The sequence below is a fragment of the Oryctolagus cuniculus genome, chromosome 6 (genome assembly GCF_051225735.1).
Source record: "Oryctolagus cuniculus isolate XC-2025 breed Fujian yellow rabbit chromosome 6, ASM5122573v1, whole genome shotgun sequence".
Classification (NCBI taxonomy): Eukaryota; Metazoa; Chordata; class Mammalia; order Lagomorpha; family Leporidae; genus Oryctolagus; species Oryctolagus cuniculus.
This window is the reverse complement of record NC_142872.1, coordinates 122399180-122423901: the sequence shown is the minus strand read 5'-3', so window position 1 is coordinate 122423901 and position 24722 is coordinate 122399180. Positions and strand designations below refer to the sequence as shown.

Here is a 24722-nt window from a genome sequence, read left to right as displayed (position 1 = left end):
GCAGTGGAGGATGGCCCAAGTACTTGGGCCCTGCACCCCATGGGAGACCAGGATAAGTACCTGGCTCCTGCCATCGGATCAGCGCGGTGCGCCGGCCGAAGTGCACCGACCGCGGCGGCCATTGGAGGGTGAACCAACGGCAAAGGAAGACCTTTCTCTCTGTCTCTCTCTCTCACTGTCCACTCTGCCTGTCAAAAAAAAAAAAAAAAAGAAAAGAAAAAAAGAAGTGCATTATTCTAAGAGTGTTACGCAGAAGGCCATCTTTACCATCAGATGGAGACATTGCTGAAAAAAAAAAATGCTTTTAAGTGCAGGATGAGGCCAGCTCTTTTCCTGTGTTGTGAACCCTGACACCTAGGCCTCTCAGATCACCCACCCACTCAGTGACTCCAGTCTTGGTCTCACCTTTGAGGATGCTAAGAGTACACGGGGAGGTGCCACAGGGCAGTCTCGTGCTCCCCAGCCTACCTACAGCTTCCTGTGGACACCCCTGCTCCCTGCTGTCTGTGCCTCTCCCAGCCATGCCACTTTCCCAGCAGCCTCGTCTCACTGCTCATAGGAAGCTGGTTCTCCTCTTCTCCCTCTGAGGACAGCTACGGCTCCCAGGATTATTAGGAGGGCTCATGCTATGGTGGGCTTCCCACGGGAGTTTGTGCTTTGATTCTGATCTGCTAACAGCTGTGTGGAGGGGTGGGCCTTTGGATTAGAGGTTGATACCACAAGGGGTGCATACCTCCCATGTGTGGAATGCTTGGGTTCCAATCCCAGCTTTGCTCCAGATTCCAGCTTCCTGCTAAAGCATGCATACCATGGAAAGTAACAGGTGACGATGCAAGTACTTGGGTGTCTGCGACCCATGTGGGAGACCTACACTGAGTTTCCAACTCCTGGGCAGTTGGGGAATGAACTAATGAATGGAAGGTCTTCTTGTCTGTCTCTCTTGGCCTCTCAAGCAAAAGAAATAATGGGGTTTTGTTTTTGCTGCTGTTGTTGTATGGAACTGGGTGGATCTGCAATTAGGTTACTTATGTTCTTGTTCTTGATGACTCAGGAGAAGTGGGGAAGGTGTGTGACACAAAAACAAATGCAGCTTTCTTCTGGACTGTGGCTTCCTTGTAGAGCAGATTTGAAAACTACAGCTTTTCTTTTCTCTATCCATCCCTACATCTAGAATACATGATTTTCAGTCAGATACTAGAAGCAAGCTTGAGTCCATGAGCAATGGACACCCAGTGTCTTTGGCATGAGAAGAGTTCGCCTTTGCAAAAGGACTTCAGAAATTGGAAAATATCTTGCTTGACTCATAGAAACAGCTGCTCCCATGAATCATTATGTTTAAGAGAATGAGCTTAGGAAAATCAGAGGGACCTGGTCCAACAGGTCCAACGCATTTGTATCCTCAGGCAGGAGGCACAGGCCAGCTTCTCCTTCTGCTTCATCTCTTGATGGTTATTCTAGTTTAATTTCTTCTAGGAAAACCTTAGATAGGCAGAGAAAACGATCTCCAAACAAATTCCAAACCTTCGGAAGATTTTTGTTTTAACAAGAAAAAGGAAATGAAGCAGGAGCTAGAGAATGGGGAACACAGGAACTTTCTCTTTTTTATTTAGAGATGGGTGAGCCTTCCGGATCAGTTTCAGACATCAAGGACACAGGAACCCAGGAAGACAACAAGGAGACGGGGGCTCACACGGAATGAAACGCTCAGGGAAATCCCACAATACTAGCATTTGCTCTCCTCATGATACCTTAAAGAAGTGCTGAGGAATGGGCACTGTGGTACAGCAGGTTAAGCTGCCGCTTGGGATGCCCACATCCCACGCTAAAATGCCTGGGACACAGTCCTGCCCCCGCTTCTGTGTCCTGCTCCTGGGCAGCAGCAGGTGATGGCCCAGTGCTTCAGACCTTGCCACCACGTGGGAGATCTGGATGGAGATTCTGGCTCCTGGCTTCATCCTGGTCCAGTCCTGACTGTTGCAGGCATTTGGGGAGGGAACACAGTAGATCTCCCTCTCTCTCTCTCCACCTCTGCCCCTCTGTCTGTGGCACTCTTTCAAATAAATACATACCTAGAGAATTTTTTTTTTAAGTGCTGAATGGGTTTCTCTTGCAGATAATGGAAGCAAGAGGGCTAATGCTGTGATCATGTGTTCACTGAGATGCTACTGTAGACCAGGCACTGGAGAGACAGATAAAGCCAGGCTGTGCAGGCATAGCTCCAGGGAGCCCTCCCAAGAGTATACCAGAAATCTGCCTGTTGAAAGAAATCTCACAGCCAGCTGGAGGCTCAAACAGGTTTCTATATTTCACTGCAGGGATGTAGTGTGGTAGTTAAAATTATACTCACATTTGAGGATCAGTTGCCATAATGGGATAGGGGTAAAGCATCTAGGGAAAAAAAAATTAAGAGAGCCAGGAAAGAACAGAAAAGAAGAGAGACAGGAGGACACAACAGCAGGGAGAGGAAGTGCGGCTGGCCTCTCAGTCCTCTCCTTCGCCTGCTCTGCCCTCTGGGCTGCTCCCTCTGGCTGCGTCCAGAACTGAAGAAAGGAACCTGGGGTCCTAACCCTGCCGTGTACTCCATGCACCATCACATGAAGTTCTGAGTGTCCACTCCTCTCCCATGTGACTCACGGGGAATTCGAAGCGATCTTCTCAGTCCCCTGTTATTCTTCCAGTCAACAAATCCTACCCACTGGGTATCTACTCGTGCAGATGCACCAGAGAAAACGGTTCCCCTGGCCTTGCTAGACACTGCCCACCACACTGGTCATCAGGACAGAGAGGCCCAGGATGAGCACAACGTGTTGCACATGGCCAAGGAGAAAGAGGGAGGAGCTGGGCCTGCACGGGCCCCTGGACCGTACTACCAGCCAGCCCGGGAGCAGGCCTCTTTGAGAACCTGTTGTGTAAGAAAGCAAACATTTTCCTTATTGCTTAAACCACTTTGAGATGGGTTTTCTATTACTTGTAGCCAAAAGCATCCACACTGTTATAAAACCCTATGGAGAAAGTCAAGGGCTTTTGCTGTTGTTTACAGACTCTGCAGAAAGAACCCAGGGCCCCTTTCTGTTGGGGTTGACCAGCTCTCCCACGTAGATGGCCTGGGGGAAGTCACGCCTCTGACAGTAGACACATGACAGGGGACACAAAGCAAACTTGGGCCTCCCCGGGAACAGGCGGGCTGGCCTTTACTAGGTCAAGGAGAGATGCGCTGAAGTTGCCAGAACAGAATCATTCAGGCCTGCTGCACGCTGCAGGCACGCCCCCAAAACTGCCTCTGAAGGACAGGGCACGTTGCAGGCTGTTTCTCCTTTTCATTTTCATTATTTAATTTGAGAATACGTGCCAAGGGTTGGGGGAGGGAAAATACAGTAACAAGACTGGAGCAAGCCACCAAGTGGCAAAGTGATGCCGGGAAGGCCTGCAGTCTGCACACTGGCTCTGGGTGGGGAGCACACGGCTCAAGGGCGCCCTGCCCCAGGGGTACCCTGCCAGCTCCCCCATCTCCACTGGCACTTCCCAAAGCCATTCATAACTTAAACACATTCAACAACATTCTTTCATATGGAGAACTTAGAGTCTTAGCAATCATAAGTAAAAGGTAACTGACTAAGGAAACACACTAGGTAGATACAATGTGTTCTCCAGGAACACATGGCTTCAGAAGACTTGCTCCAGTTCCTGCCCTGGTGCTATGGTTTGAATATGGCTTGTCCTCTGGCAAACTCATGCTGAAATCTGACTGCCATTGCGGTGCTGGTGGGAGGTGAGGCCTTTAAGAGGTGTTGGGGTCATGAATGTGGCCCCTAGGGACTGGGTTAATTCTCCTGGAAAGCAATGAGTCCTTGCTCGCAAGGGCCTGGATGATTTACCCCCAGAGTAGACCGTGATAGAGCAAGGCTGCCTCTACATCTTGTCTCTTCCACGTGTGCTTGTGTAAAGCAGCTCAAGGCCCTCACCTGATCCATCTTGGACTCCCCAGCTTGCAGAACTGTGAGCCAAAATCAACCTTTCTCCTTTAAACCATCCAGTTTCAGGTACTTTCTTACAGCAACAGAAAATGAACTAATACGCCTGACTGATGCCCAGATCCCTACTACTAGCATATTGCCCTCCACCGTCCCCTTCTATACCTTTCTGTAACTTCAGTTTTACCACATTCTGCCTACAGACGAGTGGGCGGAGGGGAAGGGAAGATAAAGCAGGAACGAAGTAAGAAGAGGAGAGAGAAAGAAGATTCAGATCAGTTTTCTAGCTTGTACCAGTCACAGTTGGGCAACAGAGGAAGGTAGACTCAACCCCCATCCAACTTCTCCAGGATCCAGTGCCCACTAGGTACAGGTCAACTAAACCCCACTCTGGGGAAAAAGAAAAGCTGGAGGCTGACAGGAAGGAAGGGAAAGGAAGAGATGGAAACTTCTTATATAGGAAGACAGGGCTAAAACACATGGCAATGAACCTGATACGAGACACAACCAGAAGGTCACCAAGGGAGGAAACTGCGGGGGTGGAGTCCTAACAGCAGGCTCCTGGAAACAGCTGTGAGACCTCCAGGGACAATGGAGGGCTGGGGGTTTCAGCTTTCTCACCAGTAAACTGAGCAGGCTGAGCCACACCAGCTCCGGGGGCCCTCCCTGCTGGGCCAGGATCATACAACCAGGATAAGACAAGCACAAAGACAAGCTAGCTTCCCTTTTGTCTTCCCAAGATCAAAACGGAAGCACAGTTCCACCATCACAGGCTGAGCAGGGTAAGTCAACTTTGAAGATTAAAGGACTTCATTAGGGAATCGAGGGAAAACCAGCAGAGATCACACACAATATTCCGTCAAACAGATTTAATCCTGACCTTTGATATCTTAAGCAAAACATCTGGTGATGAAGCCCCACGCCTCAGCTCCCACTAAGGCTTCACCAAGGGTACAGCTGTAAAACCATGGCTACTGAGACACTCTCAGCCTTCCAAAATGGCTCTGGGCTCAGAAATAGCAAGTTATAAAAATGAAAATGAAGAACAAAGAAGAAACATTCAGGGGCCTGCATTGTGGCACAGCAGGCAAGGCCACCGTCTGAGGCTCCAGCATCCCATGAGAGTGCAGGTCCACTTCCGATCCAGCTCCCTGCTAAATAGCCTGAGAAAGCAGTGGAAGATGGCCCAGGTGCTTGGGCCTCTGCCACTCACGTAGGTGACCTGGATGAAGCTCCTGATTCCTGGCTTCAGCTAGGGTCCAGTTCTGGCCATTGTGATCATCAGGGAGTGAACCAGCACATGGAAGATTCTGTGTGTGTGTGTGTCCTTCTCTCTGTGTAGTTTTTTTCAAATAAATACATCTTAAAAATAAGAAAAAGAAAAAAAGAAACCTTCAAAGCCATGCAGAAGTAACCCTGAGAACCAATCAACCAATAACACAGCCAAGGAAAGTGATACCTCCAAGAATAGACTGGGTGCCTTTGGTTGATCTGTTTCCTGACCATGTACGGGTTCCACAGTCTGCTTGACTAACAGGGGGAGGAAAAAACAGATAGCACAGGGGACAGAGGAAGAAAAGGAAAGTAGGAATAGAGGGGATGGACCAGTGATGGTTGTGGTGTCCACTGATGACTGAGAAGTAAGGGGTCCAGAAGGCAGAATGGCTGAGGGAAGGCTGGCACACAGGGACTGCCACCTGCATGGTCACCGACTCACTTCCCAAGCTCTAAAATCTCCCCGGGGCTCTGGAGGTGATCTGCCGTGTGCTGACACCTGAGGTGTGAGGGAGTGCACCATCCTCCCATTGTGAGCTGTATTCTTAGGCATCCTTGTAGAAAGTGGGATACATAATGTCCAAGCAAAAATCTAAAGAGTTTGTGTGATGGAAAATAGCCAAAAAATCTGGCTTAGAATTTATTATTATTATTATTATTATTTAAGAGAACCTATGTATATTCCCATCTGCTGATTCACTCCCAAAATGTCCCCAGTGGCCAGTGGGCCGAAGCCAAGAACTGGAACTTAACCTAGGTCTCCCACGGGGGTGACAGTTACCCAACTACCTGAGTCATCACCACCACCTCCCAGGGTGTGCATCAGCAGGAAGCTGGAATCAAGAGCTAGAGCTGCATCAAACTCAGGTAGCCCAGTGCGGGACAGGGTGTCCTAAGCAGCAACTTAACTGCTGGGCCCAACACCGGCTCCCATGAAAGCTGTTTGATGTTGGGAATTTATGTGGCAGGGTCAGTATTCCTTTATTCCATGACTTTATCACACAAGGTTCATCTTGCCTGAACACCTCAATCATTGTGCCTTCCCAGAACCATCAGAGTCATGGTTTTACTGGATTATGTTAATAGCAAAAACCACTATGTTCTTATAAACACAGCACTACTTAAAAGAATTAAATAAATAAAACTCCATTGCCACCATCTTGGAAAGAAGGGAGGCCTGGCCATGGAATGTTTCTGGGGTAGTATTTGATGCCACTCACGCTGAGCTTTTTATGTTACACATCTGACTCCACTAAACAGCACAGGAGGCCATGGGAGACACACATCTTAAAGTGTGATGTTCCCAGGACTGTGGTGTAGCAGGTAAAGCCACCACCTGCAGTACCAGTGTTCCATATGGGTGCCAATTCAAGTCCTGCCTGCTCCACTTCTGATCCAGCTCTCTGCTATGGCCTGGGAAAGCAGTAGAAGATGGCCCAAGTCCTTGGGCCCCTGCACCCACGTGGGAGATCCGGAAAAAGCTCCTGGCTCCTGGCTTCAGATCGGTACAGCTCCGGCCACTGTGGCCAACTGGGGAGTGAACCAGCAGATGAAGACCTCTCTCCCTCTCTCTCTGTGTAACTCTTTCAAATAAATAAATGAAATATATATATAAAAAAAAAAAAAGCCTGTCACAAGAGAACAGGAGAAAATGACTTAAAAAAAAAAAAGTGTGATGTTTAAAATCTGAGTAGGGCCCATGCAGCTTAACCTGTAAAAAGAATGGAACATTTTGCAATATCATTAAGACAAAAGAAACAGGATACTAGAGTAAGCATTTAGAAATGGTTACAGAGAACAAAGAAAGAATATTCTATGGAAAAGGTACTGAAAGGGAGAAAAAATAAAGCACTTTATATGAGGGACAATTCAGAGGAGAGGGAGGAATCGTAAGTGTGGTAGAATCCCAAACGTTTTTTTAAAGCTTTGCCTCACTCTCTGTATAATCATAATGGGGGTAAAATTCACAGTAATAATTGTTTAATTTTTTCCCTGATGATGAAAATATCCCAAATGCATCATCAGCAAAGTTAACTGTAATAAAAGGTCACTTGGGAGGACAAATAATTTAAGTAATATTCATTATAGCCCTCAGCAAAAGCGAGCAGTAACTCAGCAATAACCGGGCACTTTATGACTCAGCTCATAATAACAGAAACAGCTACAGAAAGAGTAACGGCTAATTCTGAGAGCTTCCATTTCATCACTGTTCACAGCACGCTAGGATGTGCACGTGGTTTGTCTTCCAAGGGTTCATGTGTTGGTAGTGTGGTCCTTGGTATGGGGATGCTGTGATGACGGAACATGTAAGGGGTGGGAACTATACAGAGGTCACAGGAAGCACTGCTGTCTCTCAGGAGGAATTAATGTAAAGGAATAAGACTGGGGCCTGGACCTGGGGCGCAGAGGGTTAAAGCCCTGCTCTGCAGCGCTGGCATCCCATATGGGTGCCGGTTAGAGTCCCAACTACTCCAGTTCTCGTCCAGCTCCCTACTAATGCACCTGGGAAAGCAGTGGAGGATGGCCCAACTCCTTGGGCCCCTGCACCCATGTGGGAGACCCAGAAGAAGCTCCTGGCTTCAGATCAGCTCAGCTCCAGCCATTGCAGCCATTTGGGGAGTGAACCAGTGGATGGAAGACGTCTCTCTCTCTCTCTCTCTCTCTCTGTCTCCACCTCTCTCTGAAACTCTGGCTTTCAAATAAATAAAATAAATCTTTAAATAAAATTAAAAAGAAACAAGACTGGCCTCTCCTTAGTCTCTCTGGCTTCTTGTCTCTTGAGGGGATCTGTCTGTCTTGCACGTGCTCCTGCCACAGTGTCATTTGCCCTGATGTTATGTAGCCCAGCGGCCCTTGGGAGAGCCCACAAAACACTGTTTGGACATTCAGGTTCCAGAACTGTAAGCAAAATAAAACTGTTTTCTTTATAAAGTACTCAGCCTTGAGTATTTCATTATAGCCCTGGAAAACAGACTAATATAGAGTTGATATGCATCAACTTAGTTAACCCTTATGACAGTCCTTGTCTGCTCTCTCCATGGAATAGAAGGGGAAGCACTCCTGGAGAGCCTCCCAAGGGCCACAGGGCTACAAAGCAGGATGGGTGGTCAGCCTTCAGAACAGTGCCACTGACGCTGCAGAACATTCAAACTCTTACAAACAACTGGGTATTTATTTATTTGATAGGCAAGGAGACAGAGAAAGAAGGAGAGAGAGGGAGAGAGGGAGAGAGGGAAAGAGGGAGAGAAGAAGAGAGGGAGAGGGGGAGAGGGGGACAGGGAGAGAGGGGGAGAGGGGGAGGGGGGAGAGGGAGAGAGAGGGAGAGAGGGGGAGAGGGGGACAGGGAGAGAGGGGGAGAGGGAGAGAGGGGGAGAGGGGGAGGGGGGAGAGGGAGAGAGAGGGAGAGAGGGGGAGAGGGAGAGGGGGAGAGGGAGAGAGAGGGAGGGAGAGGGGGAGAGGGAGGGAGAGGGCGAGAGGGGGAGAGAGGGAGAAGGGGAGAGGGAGAGGGGGAGAGGAGAGAGAGGGAGGGAGAGGGGGAGAGGGAGGGAGAGGGCGAGAGGGGGAGAGAGGGAGAAGGGGAGAGGGAGAGGGGGAGAGGAGAGAGAGGGAGGGAGAGGGGGAGAGGGAGGGAGAGGGAGGGAGAGGGAGAGAGAGGGAGAGAGAGGGAGAGAGGGGGGGAGAGGGAAAGGGGGAGAGGGGGAGAGGGCGAGAGGGGGAGAGAGGGAAAGGGGGAGAGGGGGAGAGGGCGAGAGGGGGAGAGGGGGACAGGGGGAGAGGGCGAGAGGGGGAGAGGGCGAGAGGGGGAGAGAGGGAGAGGGGGAGAGGGAGAGAGAGGGGGAGAGGGAGGGAGAGGGAGAGAGAGGGAGAGAGGGGGGGAGAGGGAAAGGGGGAGAGGGGGAGAGGGAGAGAGAGGGGGAGAGGGAAAGGGGGAGAGGGCGAGAGGGGGAGAGAGGGAGAGGGGGAGAAGGAGAGGGGGAGAGGGAGGGAGAGGGAGAGAGAGGGAGAGAGAGGGAGAGAGGGAGAGAGAGGGAGAGGGAAAGGGGGAGAGGGGGAGAGGGAGAGAGGGGGGAGAGGGAAAGGGGGAGAGGGGGAGAGGGAGAGAGAGGGGGAGAGGGAGAGAGGGAGAGAGGGAAAGGGGGAGAGAGAACACAAGCTCCCATCTGTGATTCAATCCCCAAATGCCTGCTATAGCTGGTGTTAGGTTGTGACTCCATCTGGGTCTCCCACGTGGGTGGCAGGGGCCCAAGTTTGGGCCATTACCATTACTTTCTCAGGATCTACTTTAATAGGAAGCTGGAGACAGGAGCCTGAGCTAGGAATTAAACCCAGGTACTCTAATGTAGGACTTGGATATCTTTTTTTATTTTATATTTTAAGATTTATTTATTTGAGAGAGTGAGAGAGGTGGAGCCTGTGCTGTGGTGCAGCGAGTTAAAGCCCTGGCCTCAAGTGCTGGCATCCCATATGGGCACCGGTTCTAGTCCTGGCTGTTCCTCTTCCCATCCAGCTTTCTGATATGGCCTGGAAAAGCAATAGAGGATGGCTCGAGTCCTTAGGCCCCTGCACCCATGTGGGAGACCCAGAAGAAGCTCCTGGCTCCTGGCTTCGGATTGGTGCAGCTCTGGCCATTGCGGCCATCTGGGGAGTGAACCAGCAGATGGAAGACCTCTCTCTCTGTCTCTAGCTCTCTCTGTAACTCTGTCTTTGAAATCAATAAAATAAATCTTTAAAAATAAATAAATATATAAATAAAGAGTGAGAGAGAGAGTGAGAAACAGAGAAGAGAGAGATCTCCCATCTGCTGATTCACTTCCCAAATGCTCACACCAGCCACAGTTGAACCAGGCCAAAGTCAGGAAGCCTGGTACCCAACCTGGGTTGCACACATGGGTGGTGAGGACCCAAGTCCTTAGAGTCATCATCTGTTGCCTCCCAGGCACATTGCCAGGAAACGAGAGAGGAAGTAGAAGAGCCAGGACTCAAATCAGCATTCTTTAACAGGATGTAGGCATCCCAAAGGGCAGCTTAACCCACTGCTCCACAATACCCACCCTGGGCCTCAGCATCTGAAGCACTAGGCTGAACACCTGCCCCTCAGGTTCCTCTACCTTCTAGATGTTCTTCTAGATGATTTGCATCTCAAAAACAAGAAAGGGGAGAGCGCACTGGAAAAACATGATAACACATCATCACATCACTTACCATTGGGGAAAGCTAACACGCTGATGATAAGGAAGAAGAAAACGACAGACAGGATGCCCCTCCAGATGTTGTCTTCTGGAACAGAGTCATCCCTGAAAACAGAAAAGCAACACTGAGTACTGACTTCCAGATCTAAACAGTAAACCCAAAGGAGCAAGACTTCCACAGACACACTAGGAGACCACTGATTTTATTTTGCTGAACAAAATTATTACATACAACGTCTTCCTACACACTATCACTTCCTAAAGTCAGACACTCTCCTGTTAAAGTCCTGTAGTTATGAGAAACAGTCGGCAACCTCGCACACCAGCATACATTCTCTTCTGACAGATGCCTGAGAATCACTGTTCTTTAAATAGTCAGAAGGTAAGGTTTAGTCTGCAGGAAAGTTGTCTGGTTTGAAGAATAACTGAAAATGACCTTCATGATGCAAACTGTGGCAAAAGAAATTTTTCAGGACTCAGGAAGCATAACATTATAAGGAAGAAGACAATACAATGAGATTACATAATCAGTTCTTAAAAATGGGCACTTGGCTATCTAAGCAATGTGAGAAGTTAAAAGAAAACAAAACACAAGGTTTAAAAAGCAAAAGAATGGTCGAGAAAGGAGGAGAACCTTGTTCCTCCTGTGCCTTGTCATTTCCACTGTATTGCTGCATCCATTCCCTCCTAGACCCCAGGGACTGAAATGACCCCATTTGTTGGCTCACGTAATCCATCTTCCCCATAGAAGGTAAACTTCTGATACAGGGAATTATTCAATTGTATACTCTTAGTCTTCCACAAAGGCACTCAGTATGTATTTATGGACTGCATATTGATTACAGAGAACATTTATTATATAAGACCAAGTACAGTTTCCCAAATAGAAGCTTTCTCAACATTGAAGTGGGAAAGAAATAGGCTTTGACAGTTTACATTAAAAAGAGAAGAGTCTAGTGATGCAATCAGGGCTCAAGAGAAACAAAAGAGAGCAAAACAGAAATATAAGACAGCAAGAAAACTTTCTGAATTATTGATAATTATTGAGAAGCCGAGAGGGAAGTTCAGTGTTTTAAAAAACATAGGATAGGCAGACAGAAAACGTGTTATGGAACAGAATAGAAGAAAATATTTTAGATATAAAGAGACTAGTAGCAATGAATTTAAAATTAATACAAGAGGCTTTTTTTTTTTTTTTTTTGGACAGGCAGAGTGGACAGCGAGAGAGACAGAGAGAAAGGTCTTCCTTTTCTGTTGGTTTAGCACCCAATGGCCACTGCGACTGGTGCGCTGCAGCCGACACACTGCGTTGATCCAAAGCCAGGAGCCAGGAGCTTCCTCCTGGTCTCCCATGCGGGCACAGGGCCCAAGCACTTGAGCCATCCTCCTCTGCCTTCCAGGGCCACAGCAGAGAGCTGGACTGGAAGAGGAGCAACTGGGACAGAATCTGGTGCTCTGATCAGGACTAGAACCCAGTGTGCCGGCGCCGCAAGGCAGAGGATTAGCCTAGTGAGCCGCGGCACCGGCCACAAGAGGCTATTATTTATCTCTGGAAAGACTGCAGTGAAAGAATTTCTAAACACAAATATATTTTTTAAAAGATTTATTTTATTTGAAAGGCAGAGTTACAGAGAGAGGCGGGATATACACTGAGAGATTTTCCATCTGCTGGTTCACTCCCCAAAGGGCTGTGACAGCCAGGGCTGGGCCAGGCTGATACCAGAAGCCTGGTACTCAGTCTGGGTCTCCCACGTGGGTGCAGGGACTCAAGCACCTGGGCCATCCCCCGCTGCTTTCCCAAGCACATTAGCAGGGAGTTGGATTGGAAGTGGAGCAGCCAGGACTTGAACTGGCACCCATATGGGATGCCGGCAGTGCAGATGGTGGCTTAATCCACTATACCATAACACCAGCCCCTCAAAACACAAATATTAATTACTACTGAAGAAAAAGAGATTTTAAAAAATCTTAGAATAAACCGAGCTTATGTAGGGAAAAAAAGTCTAGAGCATCAAATCACGTGAAGAGGCATGGAATGAGACAAGACCGAGTTACCTAGGACAGGACTACATCCTAGGGTGTTGGTTTAAATCTGCTTAGGCAGCTAAATTGCTTCACCCAATTAAGTAATTTCCAGACTGTAACAGGACTGAATAAAGGCTCTGAGAAGAGAGAGCATACAATGTTTCTAGCATCATTATACCACCAAATACCACTACAAACCAATGCTGTTAACTTCATAGACCACATTACAAAACCAAACCACAAGGAGCATGCATTGTGGCACAGTGGGTTAAGGTGCTGCCTAGGATGCCGGCATCCCATATGAGCACAGATTTGAGTCCTGGCTGTTCCACTTTTGATCCAACTTCCTGGTAATGCACCTGGGAAAACAGTGGAAGACAGCCAAAGTACTTGGACCCCTGCACCCATGTGGGAGACCAGGATGGAGTTCCAGGCTCCTGGCTTTGGCCTGACCCAGTCCTACCATTGTGGCCATCTGGGTAGTGAACCAACAGATGGAAGATCTCTTTGTCTCTGTTTATCCCTCTCTTTCTGTTGTTCTAACTTTCAAAGAAATAAAATAGAGCCGGCGCATTGCGCAGCGGGTTAACACCCTGGCCACCATCCCATATGGGTGCCAATTCGAGATCTGACTGCTCCTCTTCCAATCCAGCTCTCTACTATGGCCTGGGAAAGCAGTAGAAGATGGCCCAAGTCCTTGGGCCCCTGCACCTGCGTGGGAGACCTGGAAGAAGCTCCCGGCTCCTGGCTTCGGATCAGCACAGCTCCAGCCACTGCAGCCAATTGAGAAGTGAACCATTGGATGGAAGCGCTCTCTCTCTCTCTCACTCCCTCTCCTCTCTCTGTGTAATTCTGACTTCAAATAAATAAATAAATCTTTAAAAAAAATAAATCTTACCAAAAAAAAAGATCATTTGCCCCTTCTTTCTGTGTCTCTCCCTTTCTCTGTAATTCAGCCTTTCAAAGAAACAAAATCTTTAAAAAAAAAAAAAAAAAAAACCCTACAGAATCAGGCAGACTTCCAGCCAAGGGCAATTCTATTTCAATAGACACCTAAGAACTGAATGTTTGCCCAGAGGTTATGAACATGGCCCTAAAAATGCCAGCCTGATCCTGGCCAGGTCCCTTCAATGGAGTTTGGCTCAGGCAGGGAAGTCCCACATTCGGTTTCCAGGAACACCAGAAACAGAAGAATGGCTGCATGTGGGGGAACACACCGTCCTCAGGGGAGACCAACATCACCCTTCTGATACTGGTAATGACGGGGACAATAATAATAGCTCCTGCTTATCAAGTATCCACCATGTGCCAGGTACCCAACAGGCAGTTAACATTATCTCTGTCACAAAAAAATGTACCCTATAGGGTATTATCTGCCATGTGGGGTTACAAAGATGTATAAAGGTTCAGTAACTTGCCCCAGGCTGCATGGGTTAAGAGGTTGCAGGTAAAGAGGCTGCAGATGGCATTCAAAATCAGGTCAGCTAGACCCTGATAATGAGGAGCCTTCCCCAGTGCCAAGCTGCCTCATGAAAAGATGATGTCACTTCAAGACAGGCTCAATCAGTCTGACTCATGCTAGAGGCAAAGCCTGGTTACAAGCGACTTTAATAAGGCACACAATATGGAAGGCACAAATTGAAAGCAAGGCTAAAATTAATACATACTGTGTGGAAACAGAAGGATCAGTCCAGAACCCACACTTTACACCAAAACATATCCTGGATGACTCAAAGAGTTAAAGGTTTAAAAAAGAGAAATTACTAGGAGAATGGGAGGGAGAATTAAAAAGCAAACAAACAAACAAAATGCCAATGAGTTCAATGGGGGAGAAAACTTGCTCAAGTTTAGACGCAAAATCTAAAAGTCACAAGGGAAAAGCTCAATACATTTGCATGGTAAAGAAATCAGTAAGGAAACCAAAGGAAAAGTGATAAACTCAGAAAAAAGTATTTGCAACACTATAAATTCTAATGCACAAAGGCATTTCCTCCAATGTCAATTAACAGGAGGAACAACAGGTGTATGTGGAAAACATAAATACAGGCAGAGGAGAAGAGACTGTTTAAAGAACAGGAAATCCAACTGCTCTCAGAGATATGAAAAGATGCTCAACCTCACTCCTGGTAAGAGATAAACAAAATAACTAAGTGAGACCATTGTGTAAATCCACCTTATTGACAAAGGTACGACAAAGGTACAATGTAATGACTGAACTGCTGTGGAAATCTAAACACTACTTTCTTTGATCCAGCTGGTTTTATCCATTATAGAACAAGCTCCTCCAGGATACACTACTTTGCTGGTGTAGTATAAATTTAAACCACCTTTATGAAGGGCAATTTGGCAATATATTAAGTGCACAAATGGACATGCCCTGTGACTCAGACTCCCACTTCTGGGAATGTGTCTTTCAGATCTACTCTTAACTTATGCAAAAATGACACATGCACCAAGTTGCTCACTGCAGCATTACGTGCGTGTAAAAGACTGAAAACAAGTAAATGCTCACCAAAAAGGGATTGATTGATTAAATTATGGTCTTGGCAGGTGTGATGGTACAATGGGCTAAACTGCCATTTGGGGCCCCCACATTCCATATCAGAGTGCTGGTTTGAGTCCTGACACCTCTGCTTCCAATCCAGCTTCCTGCTAATGCATCTTGGGAGGCAGCATATGATGGCTCAAGTACTTTGGCCCCTGCCACCCATGTGGGAGACCCAGATGGAATTCTAGGCTCCTGGTTTCAACCTGGCCCAGTCCTGGCCAATACAGACATGCAGGGAGCCAACCATCAGATAGAAGATCTCTAACTCTGTTGCTCTGCATTTTAAGTAGGTGAAAATAAGTAAATAAGCACTACAATAAAACTTAAAAAATGAATTATAGTCCAGTCTCACAAGGGAAAACAAAGCAACCATAAAAAGAATGAAGGAACTTTTCATGAATTAACTGATTCAGAATAACTTCAGAGATATGAAGAAATCAAGGAAATTGTACAACAGTGGCTATAATAAGCAACAATTTGCATACAAGCGAGGATATGTATGGACATACAAAAGGCACATAAAAAGTTCATGGAAAACAGAATTTAAAAATAAATTTATTTGGTGTAAAAATTTTTGAAATTCACTATTTTTCCATAAAACACATTTCCATTATCTTTTTAAGACCCCTTAAACGCATGAATTCCAAAAATTTTTGCATCAAAATAAACATCATTTAATTCAATTTTCCATAGACTTTTAAAAGTACCCTCTTGTAAGCTGTAATTTATGCTGCAAAGAATGTCTCTGGAAATCTATTACCAAATGATGACACTAGATATCTCCAAAAAGGAGAAATGAGGGATTGGCGAGAGTGTGGCAGGGAGACTTTTCACCACACACCCCTTTGGTATATACTGGATTTCAAGCAATATAAATATGTCACTCTTTTTAAAAAATTAATTACTATTTTATTTATTGACTAGCTATGGTAAATTACCAAATCAGTCTATTTAAAATCAAAATGCTTAAATATAGCACTGAATTTCTTTTGAAAAATGTTTATTTTTATCTACTTGAAAGGCACAGTGAAAGCGCGAGAGTGGGAGAAACACCTTTTATCCATTGCCTCACTCTCCCAAATGGCCAGGCCAAAACTAGAGGCCCAGAGCTCCATCTGGGTCTCCCACATGGGTGGCAGGGGCACAAGCACTTGAGCCATTATCCGTGACTCCCAAGATGTGTTAGCAGGAAGTTGGGACTGAAGTAGCCAGGGTTTGAATTGGCACTCCCAATATAGGATGCAGGAGACCTAAGCTGTGGCTTAACCCGCTGCAACAATAAAATTGCAATTTTTTAAATTCCAAGCAACTGTATTAGAAAGAGGGGTTCAAACGGATGGTCTACTATCAGATGGAAAAAAAGGTCTGGTAGAAAATCTGAAAAAAATAGCTGAGGATCCAAAAATTCAGCAGTTTTCCATGTGCTTAATTAGAAAACAAAATCTATCCTAGATGGACAGTGAGGTCTTTAGCTAAATTGAAAATATACAGTACAGGAAGACCAAACTCCAGCAGTAAAAGATTGTGGGGTGGGCTGGTAAAGCTTACGAGGAAATCTGAGTTATCGGACTTTCTAGGCCTCAGCTTCACATTCTAGATGCGTTCTCTGAGCCTAGAGTATGTAGCCTTGGCACACAGAAACCTCTTATAAGTGGTGAGTGCACAGAAAAACAAAGTGTGACAGACAATACTTGTTGAACTCAAAACAACCTGAGCACAACTCAGGTTGAGTCCTGGTAAGGGCTGCTGTGAGTCCGTTCTCTCCAAACTCCAATAATCCATGCACACACACACACACACACACAGAGGGAGGGAGGGAGGGAGGGAGGGAGGGAGAGAGAGACAGATCTCCCATCTACTGGTTCACTTCCCAAATACCCATAACAGCTGGTGCTGGGCAAGGCCAAGGCCAAGGCCAAGAGCTTGCATCTCAATCCAGATCTCCCACATGGGTGGGCAGGGATACACATACCTGAGTCATCACCGCTGTTTCCAGGGCAGGTATTAGCAGGAAGCTGGCACCTAGGCACTCACACCCAGGCACTCTGATTCAGGATAAGGGCCTCCCATGTAGAACTCTACCAGCTGTGCCAAATGCCTGCCCCAGAAAGATATTCTTCATCTATAAGAATTGTTTCTCATTAGCCTGAGAAGCCAAAAAAAAAAAAAAAAAGCCCTACTCCAGGTGTCTGCATGTGACTGGCCCTTTGCTGGGGTTGTCCCAGTCTCCTCCGGCTCTGCCAGGATACTGTGTGGTTCTCACTTCTCAGGGAAGATCATGACTTGTGGATGGGGCTGTCTAGTCCTCATCTCAACTTTTCCTGGCCTCAAGATTTTTGGCCAACTAAAACTTTGCTTTCTGACAAAAACAACAACAACAAAAAGATAGAAAAAGAAAAGAAAAGGCTTTTAGCTTTTCCGGGCTATTTCCTGTGTCTACTGCAGCTACTAACAAGAAAGCACCCAAGTCTTTAGTGCTCTGAACTTGCAAAGAACTTGCACAGCTAGTCTTTGAACTGTTCCAGGGTTCTGTGGGGACAGACAAGGTGAGCGTTACCTTTGTTTCAAGGATGAAAACGAAGCTCTTGGTCTGGCTCGCCCAGTTACACACATCCAGGCAGAGTGAAGCCAGTGCCAGCATCTGTGGAATGCTGATTCCAGCCAAGGTTGCCACATTCGCCAATAATGACACAGACATACAGGCAGAAGGAGGCTAAGTCCTCTTCCCTCTCTGCTAACCCCCGGAGGTACACCTGTGCCAGAATAGCTCAGACCACAGTCAAGATACTGAACGTGCAGCTTAAACTAAGACTGTAGTTTCAGCTCGCCAGGACACACGTTCCCCGAAGGCACCTTTGGTGGCCAACACCGTGCTGGGCACAGGTAGGCATCCTCAGTGTACTGGGTGGTGGGAAGGAGCAAGATGATAGAGCAGAGTGGCCAGGAGGCTCCACTGAGGGGATGAGGAGTCATAGGATCCACTGACAGCGACTTTCCTGTCCCCCTGTAGAGGGTTAGCTAAGAAGGCCTATTGAGACCAGCAGCAAGTAGCAAAAAGCCCAATCAACTTTTCAGACTCTGAACTCCTTCTGTGGAACACTGCTTCAACTAGTAAGGGGAACTATCCAAAGAGACCATGTCCTAAAAAGCAGTAAAAGTTAAGCAAAGCCCTGAGTTTAAATAAAAAAAAAAAAAAAAAAAAAAAAAAAAAAAACCACACACAAAGGCTGCAGGGAAATTCTGTGCTGGTTTAATATCTGACTACAGCTGTGGCAATTCCAGGAAACCAAGGCAAACTCCATCTACCTGCGCTCCATTTTTCACTAAGGCTTTCTCCCTTGGGCCAGGCAGACAGGGATATCTAGCCTTCATCACAATACCTCAGCTTCTAGGTTAACTGTCCCTCCCCCTCCCATCTTCTCCTTCATTACTTTTAATACGGGCCCCTGAAATAGAGACATATAAGGTGGGGTTTAGGAGACCAGTCACTGTTAAGAATCCTCTTTCCCAGTGGAAACTTAATCCTGGGTTACCCGTAGACAGATGTTAACTAGCGTCGGTATTATCTTTCATACCACACCCATTCCATGTAATAGTAGGTATAATTCTTGTCAAGGAGATCAGCCGGGTAGCAACTAAAAGAGGAGAGGAGAGGAGCGATACCTCTGAAAGTCCTTCCAGGATAAATGATTTCTTAATTCCATTTATTCAGTGTTCACTGGGTACCTTCCTGGCATGGGTAAGGTATCAGGCCACAAGGAGCTGACTTGTGAGAGAAACGACAGTAAAAGGTATGTGAAAGCATGGAAACATTTCTCCCTCCATACTGCGTGGCACATCAAGAAAGCCGTCTGGGAGGGGCACGATCCACACGGATTGTGAAGGATGCCCTGGGTTTGTGGGCGCACAGGAGGCCCTGGAGGGTGCGTTCCAGTCACAGAGACAACAGCTCTGGGTGCTGGGTCAAGGGCTGGCTGGGGCTGCTGGGTGAGCTGTGGATACGTGGGGGAGGAGAAAAGCTGGAGAAGTAGTCTGCTCTATGGAAAACACTTTAGAGCCCAGACAGCTCCTTCCTCCAAAGGGTGCGCAGCCAGGGAGTGCCCCCAAGCAGAGGCCAGATGGGATCACTGTTTTGTCCTAAAGATCATGAGGGCAGCAGTGAGGGGCAGACTGCAGGGAGCTGGGAAGTATGCTATCCCCAACCACTGGTGCACTTCCCAAGTGCCTGCAACAGCTCGCGGTGGGCAAGGCCAAAGTCAAGAGCTTACATCTCAATCCAGATCTTCTACATGAAGTGAGCCAGGCTAAGGCTTGGGAAAGCAAAGAGGAGAACAGCCCTGAAAGCAATCAGTACTCAAGGAGACCTGTTGAAGAGAAACCAGGAGGTGAACTCCGGGATGTCAGAGACCTAGGCTATGTGGAACAGGCACTGTTGGATTGAACGAACAGAGACTCCGGGGCTAAGAAAGAAGCCAAGGCTCCCTGGACTAGTCCTGCTTTCTGAATTAGCTGAGACTGAAAAACTGTTAACTTCCCTACAGAAATCTGGGGCAAATGGATTATATCACAGGAGAAATGATGTGATGTCTGGTGACAGAGTTTTACCTAGACTGCAAAACACAATTATTTAAAACAAAGCAACCTGAATTAAGGCTACATACTACAGAGGCATCTGAGAGACAGCAATTCCTAGTTATAAAATCTCTTTGGGACTTTAAGGCACAATTGAACCCAAATAAATAAAGTGCCTATTCACTAAGAAGATCCCAAAGAAATACCTGGCATGTTTCACCCTTTAGTAGATTTATAATCTTATTAGAGATACAAAACACTAGAAATTAGTATAAGAAGAGGTATACAAGATGATTATTTAAATTTAATAAAAATATGATTCCAGCCGGCGCCGTGGCTCAATAGGCTAATCCTCCACCTTGCGGCGCCGGCACACCGGGTTCTAGTCCCGGTCGGGGCGCCGGATTCTGTCCCGGTTGCCCCTCTTCCAGGCCAGTTCTCTGCTATGGCCAGGGAGTGCAGTGGAGGATGGCCCAGGTGCTTGGGCCCTGCACCCCATGGGAGACCAGGAAAAGCACCTGGCTCCTGGCTCCTGCCATCGGATCAGCGCGGTGCGCCGGCTGCAGCGGCGGCCATTGGAGGGTGAACCAACGGCAAAGGAAGACCTTTCTCTCTGTCTCTCTCTCTCTCACTGTCCACTCTGCCTGTCAAAAAAAAAATAAAATAAAATAAATTTAATAAAAATATGATTCCAATAGTAAGTGGGGAGGAGAAATGTTAGATGCTTGATATTGTTGATGTCAGGGAACAAGGACATCCAGGGCTTCTGTTATTGGGAAAGCAGAAACACGATGCACATAAGGAAATAGGACCAAGGCAACTGAATCAGCAGCATCAGGAGATGTTTGCTAATGGGAACTTAAGTGGTAGGAAGAGAAAGGACAGGGAAGGCTGGCACATAGCCAAGAGCCAAGCTACACGAAAGGCCAGAAGTATGGCCCAGTGATATGAAGAACTGGAGTTCCAAACCCAATAAGGAAATGCAGTTAAAACCATTGTTAACAAATAAGTAAGAATAACTAAATCAAAAGCTGTCCATTTCCCTGTCCCACCTGTCTCCTTAGTGCCCTATCAAGAAGAAAGCCAGTGTAGATAAACTGACAACCACGTAGGTATGGCGACCTGCAGGAAAGCACTCTTCTCTAGGTTTTTTGCTGGACAAGTGCTAGAACAGGCACCACCACGTAATGCAGGTGCTTCTTCAGGACAGGTAGGCCTCCATGAATGTGATTTAACAGATTTTAAATCTAAAGCTCAAGTTTTTTTAAGTTAATGCCATCCAATATTTCCACATTTACCATCCTCTGGCAGCAGAGTCAACAGGAGGGCACTGCAGGAACTGTCACACCCTGAGCTTGAGATGAAGGCTTCCCTTGGCCCACTTCCCTGCACAAACTTCCAAGACAGGCCAAAGCATCTACTTTAAAAAAATTAGGCAAAATGAGTTTCCTCAAATCTTGGGAAAATGATTAGGGAGCATCTGGCTTAAACTATGGTGATAGGGAAGGGGAGTTTTACAGCTATGGCTTAACAGTGAGTTGGCCTACTTGCTAACAAAAGAACTACTTGACAAATCCAAACTTGTCTCAGACTTCAGTGCAAGGTGTCCAATCCTCACAATCCTAAATTCTTGCTGGCTGTCTGCATATGGGACATTACTCAAGTTCTGTTTCTTACATACTGGGAATATGACAACCCAAAAGGACTCATTCTCTGTTCTCTCAGACATCTGGATTTGCTAAACAAACTTGAAGCCATACAAGTATTTTAAAGTTTTCCTGAAAGAAATACACTGAACAGTTACTCAACTAAAATCCTTATAAAACAAGTACACGGTAATGGATGGAGATGATTATGAATGAGCATAAAATGAATAATTCTCATTAAAGAAGTCATTACTTTCAATCTTTATGGAAGAGGATAGAGCTATCACTGTAATGTTCCACTTAAAAGGGTCACAAATCAGTATAAGAAAAGGAGCAAGATACAGTAGTACTAATTCTATCAATGGTGCTTATGATTTCATACAAGGAGAAACTTGTTATTAACTGGTTCTTGATAATGTGATTTTTGTCTCTTTACAAAATTAGTGGAAGAAATAAAATTGTTATCATTTTTTGAAAGACCAGTCTGAGGTTCAAATTATGATTTTTCTATTACTCTTGACAAACTGTTAAGATTCATATTCATTTCTATCCTCTCACTACTGCAATATATCAACTGCTTTGGCAGAATACAGTATAAAAGGGAAATTCCAATAGAAAATGACTTTCTGTATTAGGAGAGTGGAAGAGGGCTCTACTTTGAAAGGGCTTAGAATAAAACTCGAGATAAAGGTTAAAACAGATTGTTCATTTTTGCTTCTCTATTTTAAAAAACAATACCAAATTATTTTTCTAGTTTCCAAAGAATCTCCCTCACTGATTCCATCATTGCAAACCCAAACATTAGACGAAGTTAAAATGAAGCTAATGTGAAACGGGCATGCGTGCTATTCGATGTCCATTTTCCCAATGCCTCTTTTTCTCAATTACAGAGCACAGTACATAGTCTTTCAATAGGAAATATGATTTAGAAGGCATTGGCATACAATGAAACCATAGAGCAACTCACGACTACCACAGCACTTAACATTTGCCATGCGCTGAGTTTAGCACAGCTCATTTAAAAAGATTAATTCTCGCAACAGACAACCCAAGGAGGTATTAGTATTTTCATTTTTCCTACAAATATGGAAACTGAGGCTTAGAAAAATGAAGTAGCAACATAGCTACTAAGTAGTAAAATCAAATGACATTATCAAGTAACTGAGGGTAATGTCACCATAATTAGGGACAATCCTGATTTCTCTCCAAAGTTAGAAATATCAGGGGTCTTCAAAAAGTTCAAGAAAAAAATGTGTTATTATGAAAACAATCTATGCTTAGATTTCAAAAACATTGTGTACAAAAAGAAACTTGTATTTCCATGTTTCCCGAAGGTGGTCAGATAGTGTGGGAAGGTCTGGTCTCACTGTGCTACACAGCATTTGCACACTTCACTAGACCAGTTGCAATATCACTCAGTCATTAAAGAGAAAGCAATTGCTACCTCTCCCTCATACCTTCAGGTAGATTCACACACACAGAAACACTTGCATAATAAGAACCAAGAGTCAAGTGGATTATGGAGATAGGGAGCAAATGTCATGGGGGACGAAATCCATTTCCTGCAAAGATGAAGGACTCAAGTGTGTGCATGCAGGTATATGGGACAATTCATTCTTTGTCATCCAATGCTGTCCCACAGGTCACACTACATTTACCATCCTTTAACATATCTCCCATTACCACTAACCATTCCCTCAGGCTTGTGACCACCAAAAAATACCCCTACACATTTTCTGCTGATCGCTGGATCAAACAGCTGGGAGACAAGTAACTGACATAATTGTACATCTGTACCACCTACTGGGTTAGTTTTTAAGCCATAATGGTGCAGTAAGCATGACTTTCCTTTCTCTAAGGAGGTTCATTCAGAAAACAGAAATGCAGACATAGCAAAACCATGTGTGTTCCATTATGAACCAGTGGGGAACGAGTTCCCTCGGTTGCACCAGATGGGCCCCGGCAGAGGGCCACAGAGTTACACCCTGTGGCTGTCCAGAGTTGGGTTATGAATTGCTTGGAGCACCTGTGTGTGTTTTCAGGCTAAGAGGGTTGTGTTATGTCCTGTGAGGTTTAGGTATTTACCATGCAGCAGGCAACATGGTAACTGGTAACTGCTTGACAAAGCCTCTTCCTTGCATGTACATTAGGGGTGTGTGACATCACACTGTGTGACATGCGGTGGGCTGGTGTCTATGTAGCAGCGTGCACAGGAGGTGATGGGAACTGGGTTGGGCAGGATGAGAAAGGTCTTCTGCGATGTGTGTCTGGAGCGGCAGTTTGTGGTATAGCTGGTATTGTTTGAGGCTGGGGGAAGGGTTGTGTTGGATGATTGACGTGCAAGGCATATGGGAAGCGGCTGCACAGAAAGACCGTGGGGGTGCACCTAACCTGTGTATTATTTGCGCGTGGCAGGTAATGCTTAATAGTGGAGGAACTGCACTGGAAGGGATCTAGGTTGTGTCCTGGGCCTGTGGGTGGTGCGTGCAGGAGCTGTGTAGTGGGGTGTTTTCTGTGTGGAGCGGTGTGTGCAGAAAGTGGTGCGTACCGGATGATTCATCCGGTGTGCAGGGTAGAGACCGGGGCTGGAGGGGACGCACAAGAGGGGGCCCTTGTGATGAGTGGAGTGATGCTGAGTGCTGTGGGGGTGGGGTGGGGTGCGGGGGTGACCGTGCTGGGTGACCCGCGTGTTCCTGGTGCGGCCGGAGGTGCTGCATGGGCAAAGTGGTAGTGACGGGCAAGGGTGGGGCGCGGGCTGGGGGGTGGGCTGGGCATGCAGTGGAAGAGCTGCGTGGGCGGCGGGTCCGCTAGTGTGCGCGCCGCGCTGCCAGTCAGCTGCCTACTCCTGGAGCCACGCCGGGCCACCTTCCCCAACACCGCCCGCCCCCCGCCTCTTCCCTTCGCCCTCGGGCGCGGCCCAGCCCGTCTCACCTGGTGAAAGCGAAGTACATGAGGCTGACGATAGTGAAGCTGAGCAGGGTGATGGTGTGAGGCCGGTAGAAGAAGTCGATGGTGATGTCCTCCACTTGCTGCTCGTTGATCATCCGGAAATGCATCTTGTAGTTCACATCATCCTTGCTCAGGGTCCGGCTCCCCACGCAGGACGCCATGGCCCGCCTCCCCGTCCTGCCGCGGAGGCTGCGGCCCCGGCCCGCGGAGGCTGGGACCGCGGGGAACACGAGCCACAGCGGGCGAGCAGCCGGACGCCGGGGCCGCGTCTGGCGCCCAGCACAAGCTGGGAGCGCAGGGAAGGACAGGCGCGGGAGGGCGGGGTCGCGGCGCTGGCAACGCGACCTCCGGAGAGGGGGGCGTCGTCGGCCAACAAGCGGCTGGCCCTCTGGCTGGGCTTCTCTAGGCCCTCCCGGAGCGTACAGACTCACAATGCACGGAGCACGAGGAAGAAGCAGCACAAGCAAGGCAGCCGCGGCCTCTGGCGGATTCTTCCCTGGCTCATAGCCCGCGGCGCCCCACCCCCGCAGGCCTGAAGATGGTTTCG

General features: G+C 47.1%; 1 protein-coding gene across 2 annotated transcripts in view; it reads right to left on the bottom strand.

Moving 5' to 3' along the window:
• PTDSS1 (phosphatidylserine synthase 1) overlaps window positions 1–24667 on the bottom strand; it is a 72938-nt gene extending 48271 nt beyond the window's left edge. Inside the window, exons 1-2 of one of the 2 annotated variants that reach the window (XM_070075329.2) lie at window positions 24158–24667; window positions 10449–10540 (exon numbers count right to left, since the gene is read on the bottom strand). In XM_070075329.2, coding sequence (XP_069931430.1) covers window positions 10449–10540; window positions 24158–24336 — 271 coding nt within the window. In that variant the 5' untranslated portion in view covers window positions 24337–24667. The remainder of the gene's footprint in view (window positions 1–10448; window positions 10541–24157) is intronic. The other variant, XM_070075330.2, reaches the window with a different exon arrangement.
• Window positions 24668–24722: the final 55 nt, after the last annotated feature.